The sequence below is a fragment of the Ursus americanus genome, chromosome 10 (genome assembly GCF_024610735.1).
Source record: "Ursus americanus isolate L20-20 chromosome 10, mUrsAme1.1.p, whole genome shotgun sequence".
In the NCBI taxonomy this organism is placed as follows: Eukaryota; Metazoa; Chordata; class Mammalia; order Carnivora; family Ursidae; genus Ursus; species Ursus americanus.
Window position 1 is genome coordinate 78,671,632 of NC_142136.1, and position 7,583 is coordinate 78,679,214.

The following is a 7,583-nucleotide window of genomic DNA, read 5'->3' on the forward strand; positions in this document are numbered from 1 at the left end:
ACTCAGACTGGGCATCCATCTGGGTGGCACTCTGGCTGGTACCCCAGGCATCAACACCTCTCAGAATGTGCACAGAAAGTGATACCTGCCTACTCTCAGTCCATCATGTGCTGTGTCTATCTAACCTGCCTGGTCCTGGCCTCATGGTGACTCCTCACTTTTGCCTTCTACCATGATGCTGTCTCTCTTCTCAGTGCTCAAGCTCAGCACACACCATTAGATGCTTGGCTGTGCCTTGCCCTGATGGCCTCTCTGTAGACTGAGTCTTGCCTCCTCAGACAGATGCAATAGCCCTGGAGGGCAGTGTATGTGGCTTCCCTTCCAACTGATGAACACCTGTGTCCATCCCAGAAGGCAGGCTTGGGCTTCCCTTTGAGCTTTGTCTCTTAGATGAAGGCAGGAACTTACTTATTGAACCCTCTGCTCCACCACTCAGAAAGGCCGTGATACTTTCCCTGTAAGGATGTGGTGCTAAATCGAGTGCCTGGGCCTGGAAATAGGAGTCTGACTTGGCCAGATAAACTCTGAGAGGATGCTTGGTTGAGTTGAGAGATCACAGACACAAGAGCACCAGACCTCAGTCTACTCTCGATTTGGCTACTACTGTGTGACTTTAAGTATGTGACTTAACCTCTCTAACATCAGTTTTCTGTGGAGCAGTGGGCAGCCCTGGAGCAGTGAGCATGGGTGAGGCCATTCTCATCTCCCTCTCCCTACCTCTGTGGAGGATCCAAGTTTAGATGTCAGAGATCAGCTCCAAAGCCACTGTGTGAGCAGAGTTAGGCAGAGGTCTTCTAGAGCCATAGGCCTCCATCTTGGATACTAAGTGCGTCCTACTTTCCTTCACAGAAGCTTGGGGCACTGGCAGCATGGAGCTGAAGAGAGGAAAGACCTTCATCAAATCCAGCCTGCAGATTTCCCATGAGAAATCCCCAGATCCAGCAGCCACCACTCTGGCCAGGGAGGATGCAAGTCCCTGGTCAGTCTCACCAGGAGGGCAACAGCAGCCCCACAGTGAAAGGGCCCTGCAGGTTAGTCCCAGCGCCCAAGGATATGACAGATGCTCCAACAAGGGGGCAGAGCCAGAACCCGAGGTGGGGGCTGCAGCCTTCTGTGGGGCCACCTTCAAACTGGTACGAAAGAGCAAGACTCATGACAATGTGCCCGGGGCTGGCAGGGCAAGCACAGCCGCAGGGCAGCTGGTGGGCAGCACAAGCTTCCCAGGGCCCTCCAGCAACCAGCGCATGATTGATTACCGCCACTTTGTGCCCCAGATGCCCTTTGTGCCAGCGGTGGCCAAGAGCATCCCAAGGAAGAGGATCTCCCTGAAACGACCTAAGAAGTGCTTTCGGAACCTATTCCACATTCGCAGAAACAAGACTGAGAACTTGGCCTCGCTGGTGACCAAGGGGGACAGCCTGTCTTCCCCCGGGGGTCCATCAGAGGCTGGTGGGAAGCCAGGCAAAGCGTTCTTCCCCTTAGGTGAGGGACTAGGGCCAGACAGCCTGTGCCAGGACCTATCTGACAGTGAGCTCCTGCCTGACTCTTCCTTTGACCTCTGCAGGGCCCTGTGTGAGGATGTAGCCTCACTCAAGAGCTTTGACTCTCTCACGGGCTGTGGGGAGATCTTTGCAGATGAAAGCTCAGTGCCATCCCTGGAACTGAACGAGGGCCTGGAGAGCCCAGCCCAGGTATCACAGGCCCTTGAAAGCAAGGTTCTTAGGGGCCCCTTCCAGGGCAGTGTGGAACAGCTGGCATCACCTGCCCAAAACGAGATGTCTGACTTTGCCAAGTTCTGGGACAGTGTGAATCATTCTGTGAGGCAGCAGCACCGTGCCCTCCTGGGGCCATGGCTGGGGGGTCCCCAGGGGACAGACACAGACCGGCCCAGGCTGGATGCAGCTGGGCTTGCTGAGCTCCCCCTGTGTCCCTGCAGAGACCCTCACAGTGGCTCCAAAGCCAGCTCCATAGACACAGGTACCCCTAAAAGCGAACAGCCAGAATCTGTGTCCACGAGTGATGAGGGCTACTATGACTCCTTCTCACCTGGGCTTGAGGAGGACAAGAAGGAGGCTTCAAGCCCAGGCACACCTGCAGCTGCCTTCCCCCGGGACAGTTACAGTGGAGATGCCCTCTATGAGCTCTTCTATGACCCCAGCGAGGGCCCTGTTGGCCCAGGTCTGGATGATGACCTATGTGTGTCTGAGAGTCTGTCAGGGCCAGCACTAGGAGCACCACTGTCCATGTGCAGCTTCCATGTAGGGGCAGAGGAGAACTTGGCCCCAGCACCAGGCCCAGACCTGCTCAGCCAGGGCTTTTTGCAAAGCTCCTGGAAGGGCAAGGAGTGCCTGTTAAAGCTCTGTGACACTGAGCTTGCCATCACCATGGGCATTATCAACTGGCTTCGCCGTGGCCCTGAACTCCGCACCCCACCTGCTTCAGCCCCTAGAGAAACTGCAACCTCACCCAGGGGAGAGGCAGAGAAGCTGGTTGCTGGCTCCAAGAAAAAGGGCCCAGATCCAGTGAAGCTGGAGGGCAGGGGGGCTGGGGCTTCAGATGCAGGTAGGACCACTATGGGCTCAGCACCCAGCAGGCGGGAGCTGTGGGCACATTTGGGTCCCAAGGGCCTCCCCCCTGGAGAGAGCAAGGTCCTAGGAGGGCCCGAGCAGGGAACCAGCACTCTCTCCAGGGACCCATCTCTGGAGTGTGTGCAGGTTTCTGGGGAAGGAGGGACACAAGGCTGCCATGAAAACTTGTTCTCCTCTTTGGGGTCTGCAGCCTCTGCAACAACAGACACTTCCAGCAAAAATAAGGTCCCAAACCATTGGCCTGGCTTCCAGGACCCCACACCTCCTGGGAATCAGGAGTGTTTCCAAGGTCCCTGGAGGCCAGGTCCTGGCGGAAGCACCCTCAATGAAGAGCCCACCCTGACAGGCTGTGTGGCCCAGGTTGCAGGCCTGCACATCCACCCAGACTACGAGCCCTCTACTACACAGTCCCCAAGGCAGGACATAAACAGTGGGCTCTGTAGGCAGCCTCAGGCCAGGGGCCCTGATATTCTCCAACAAAAAGAACCTAACAGCTTCCCTAGCGTGCCGGTTGTGTGTGGCCTGCCCTCCCTGGCTAGTCCACCCCACAGCCCACAGGACAAGAGGTACCCGGGCCACATCCTGGACCTTAGCCGGCTCAAGGTGGAGCCCACCAGAATGGATGCCCAGGCTCATCGTGCTTCTGTGGATGACCAGCCCCTGCAGCTCAGTTCAAGGGCTGTGGAGCAGGCAGCACATAAGGGCCAACTGGACTCATAACCCCTCTTGGCCCTACTACCCAGCTGAGCCCCTGGGGCCAACTGCCAGAAATCCTGGACCTCACTTCCATCATCCAGTACAAACTAGCCCCCTCTGCAAGTGTCCCAGAAAGTTGCTACAGTTTCCTGGCCCATGAGGGCCTCCTCTGCAACAAGCTGGAAGTAGGGGCCCCCAGACCAGCCATGGCTGAGCCTCACCTGTAGCATGGGCCCTCACTCACCAGACACTGTGTCTTTGTGGCCACATTCAAGAGAACCTAACACCCAAATCTCCATCCTTTGTCCCTGATGTAACGACTGCTGGGGGGTGGGGGTAGCAGGACACAGGCAAGTGGAGCAGAACATTTTAGTGTGGAGGCATCCATTCCTGAACCAGCTCAGCTAGACCAGGTACTGGGCAGCCTAAGGCCAAGGATAGCTGCACAGCTGCCATTGCTCTCAAAGTGTGCCTCATTGATTTCCCCACAAAGAAATGAAGACTGGAATCCCAGTTGGTTGTGAAGTGGCCACAACTGGCTTCTCCTCATACAGCATGTTAGAGGGAGGAGCTCAGGCTTAAAACTGATGGGAAGATAACAGTACATCTTATAAATGGGAAGTAGAGGGTGCCAAGAAGTCTGCATAGTGGTTGAGAAAAATAAATGTGTGGTTTAAGGCTTAGGGGTGGGAGGCAGAGTGAGAGAGAGGCAGGGTAGGGTGCTGTGGATGAACTCAGGAATGTCCACTGGCCCCACACCAGTCTGCTCTCTACCCCCAGGACTAGTAGTCACAGTGTACTGGGGCCCTGAAGGACTTCTCGTGAGAATGAGAAGGAGGACCAGCCTCATCTCGTTAAGACCTCGAATCAGCAGACAACATATGTTACTGTGCAAACCTGCTAGGGCTAGACCGTGCAGATCCTAGTCAATGGGTGTTGGCAAATTCTTTATTACAAATCAGACCAACAATTTCCCACAACTTCTCTAAATGAAGCCAAGGATGGCAAAATGTTCTTAGGGAAGAAGCTGATTGATTGTCCACTGCCATTCTCTCCCCTCCAAACTGTCAGCATCTTTGCCTCCCCTTTCAGGAAAACTTACCTCAAAATGGAGCTGTAAGTCTCATCTTCCTGAAAGCCACAACAGCATGCACAGTACCAAATGTTCAAACTCATGGAGGGAAAAGGTGGCCCACATCTTCAGGAAGGGCAAGTGTCAGGACATCAGGTACAGTGACAGACCATGCATCAAGCTCCTCTATGATTAGATCCTACCTCACCCGACATGTTGCAGTGAGACGCCAAGGATAGGATGCCACAGACATGAACTGTTTCTGGAGGAAAGATCATCATAGAAAGGGGTAGGTCAGGTGGTGGGGGAGAAATTCCAGCCAGCGGGATGCAGTCTGACCGCTGACCACAGGCTGCTGCCTGTCCTGATTGTCTGAGGCTTCATTTCAGACTAGAAAATGCTCTGTAGCCCTTGTTAACAACAGCTTACTGGGGCCTACTGTGTGCTCCCATAAGATCTTGACCAGGCCCACCCCTGGGACACTGAGGAAGGTCAGCGCCAGTCTCCTGGAAAACCACATGTGATCCCCCCCAGGACCTCCACAAACGATTAGCATTATTGAGCTGTGCCAGGAGCAGGTTACACATGGAGTAGTTTACCTCATCCCTGCACCAACCTGAATGCAGTTGTCTTCATTTTCAGATATGGAAACCAAGGCGCAGAGTGCTGGTGTGACTTGCCCATGAACACATGCAGCTAGTGTGTGGGGTCGATGGGGTTTGAGTCCCACCCATTCACTCCTAAGGCCCAGTTCTTCACGAGGCTCTAGAACTTCTCTTGCTGAGTTCCTGCAAAGAACTCCTCTTTCAAAGCCTTCGCTCCTCCCTTCCTCCAGGGCACCCTCTGGGTGCCAGCTGCGTGTCTCCCTGTAAGCAGCCTGAACGCTTGGGGGCATGGGGCATCCCTAATTCAGTCATGGCCCTTATCACTTTGTACTGAACCTGAGCAGAGCAAGTGCTCAGTACATATTTACTTGTTGAAAGAATGAAATATCAAAAAGTTGCTCATGGTTTTCTGATTTCTAATTGAATGTGAGCCTGTGTCTAAAGAGTAACAGAGTTAAGATTTTACCTTGCAGGAGTTCGGAGGCCATGTTTCCTTGACGTGACATGGTGACTAGTGGTGATGGGGAGAATCCAGCCAGTTCCAAGAGTGCTGGTAAAGGCAGAAAGCAAGGAGGTCCAGGACCCAGAGGTTATGGTGAGGGTGGTCTGCAGTGACCCAGCAACAGAGCAGCAGAGAAAAGGAACTGAGGCCATGCCTACCTGAGAGGAACCACCAGCCCAGCGGCTTTCACTCTGGGAAGCATCTTAAGCAATCCTAACACCCTAGAAATATTCATTCTCTGTAATGTTGTGGGAGACCACAGCAGTGGCCTACAAGGCACCTTGCTGAGAGAACAGAGTGCCTTCCCTTTCTCTTGTATCCAGTAGGTCTGAGGAAACCTCAGATCATCTCTTTCCATATCCCACCTCTTGAGCTGCCCTCTCCTGCAAGAGGGGTGCAGGCAGTGCCAGTCTGATGGGGCTCTGCAGGCCTCAAGCATGTTCTCCAGGTGACCCACTGAGAGGAAAAAATGGAACTGCTGGTCCAGATCCTGGGATAAGTGCCTAGCCCAGTGCTGGGGGTAGCAGAGACCTGGGGGCATTTTCAGAATTCTGGTCATTTCTAACCCTCTCATTCATACTTGGCTGTAGAAGTGATGGGAGGTTTTTTCTCCCATATAAAGTAAAATCCCAGCTCATAGATGTCCCACAGAGTGTGAGTGACTCCCCAGGGTCACACAGTGACCAGCAGAGGACTGGGGTACACCCTGCAGCCTGTGCACTGTGCCTTTCAACCTTCCAGCCTTCCAAGGTTGCACTGGATACTGGGAGGTGCTGGGAGGGGACCAGGCAGCCTCCCAGCCTGCCCTAATGGTGGGGGTGGCCTGGGTCTATAGCAGGGTGCCCTGGGGTGCACCAGGAAGGCTGGACAGAGATCAGGAGGGAGGTAAAGGCCAGCACATGCTGAGGAAGACCCAGTGAACAGCATCGGGGGTACATCTTACCTTTCCTGGTTTCTTATTTAATTTAATTTTATTTTTTATGGAATGGGGATAAATATCAGATACAAAACTCAAAAGACACAGAAAACAATAAAAAGTGAGTCTCCTTCCTTCTTTTATCTTTCTGTTGTTTTGATTACAAAACTAATTCCCATTTACTACAACCAATCCAAACTGTGTGAAGAGCTGAGCCTCCACTTCCCTGACGTTCTTGAACACTAGATGTGTCCTCAGACCCTTTTTACGTCCATGACATAAATACACATGAACTTTAATCTTTTTTACTGCACAGTGAATCACAGACATCTTTTTTATTTAAAATCGATTAACATATAATGTAACATTAGTTTCAGAGGTAGAGTTTAGTGATTCATGAGTTGCATGTAACACCCACTACTTATTACATTACGTGCCCTCCTAATGCCCATCACCCAGTTACCCCATCTCCCCACCCATCTCCCCTCCAGAACCCTCAGTTTGTTCTCTATATTTAAGTCTCTTACGGTTTGCTACCCTCCCTGTTTTTACCTTATTTTATTTTTCCTTCCCTTCCCCTGTGTTCATCTGCTCATCTGTTTTGTTTCTTAAATTCCACATATGAGTGAAATCATATAGTATTTGTCTTTCTCTGACTTATTTTGCTTAAGCGCCTGCCTTCAGCTCAGGTCATGATCCCATGGTCCAGATGGAGCTGGCATCTGGCTCACTGCTCACTGGGGAGTCTGTTTCTCCTTCTCCCTCTGCCCCTCTCTCTTCCCCTCCTGCCTGTTGTCATACTCTCTCTCTCTCCCTCTCAAGACATCTTCTTAGCAGGTACCAGCAGCAAGCTCCATTATCTTGAACAGGTCCACCGCAGTCTCCTTTAGGTAGCAATTAATTTAAACATTCTCCTATTGACGGATATTCAAGTTATTTTGATTTTTGCTGTTACAAAGAATGCTGTGCTCACTTCTTTATTCTCCTAAATCTTCTTTATTAAAGTTCTCTTAAAAACTGTAAAAATGAAACTTAACAATGAAAAGATGCATTTTAAAAATGAACAACACACCCTGTTTCCTGTACCCACCCCAAGGCCCAGCTGTCCTGAGGCCCTGATGTTAATGCCTTAAGCTCCATGGTGATAGGGACATACCACACACACCCATATTGGGAAGGGGAAAGGTGGTTTTTTTGTTATTAC

At 52.1% G+C, this 7,583-nt stretch overlaps 1 protein-coding gene across 1 annotated transcript; it reads left to right on the forward strand.

The window, feature by feature from the left end:
• Positions 1-854: 854 nt before the first annotated feature.
• AMER3 (APC membrane recruitment protein 3) lies at positions 855-3,358 on the forward strand. Its single transcript, XM_087864905.1, has one exon. It carries the CDS (start codon positions 870-872, stop codon positions 3,306-3,308), a length of 2,439 nt encoding a protein of 812 aa, XP_087721031.1. The 5' UTR covers positions 855-869; the 3' UTR covers positions 3,309-3,358.
• Positions 3,359-7,583: the final 4,225 nt, after the last annotated feature.

What these genes read in the sequence shown, in the direction of transcription:
- AMER3 (XM_087864905.1), top strand. Translation starts at nt 870, where the DNA reads ATGGAGCTGAAGAGAGGAAAGACCTTCATCAAATCCAGCCTGCAGATT.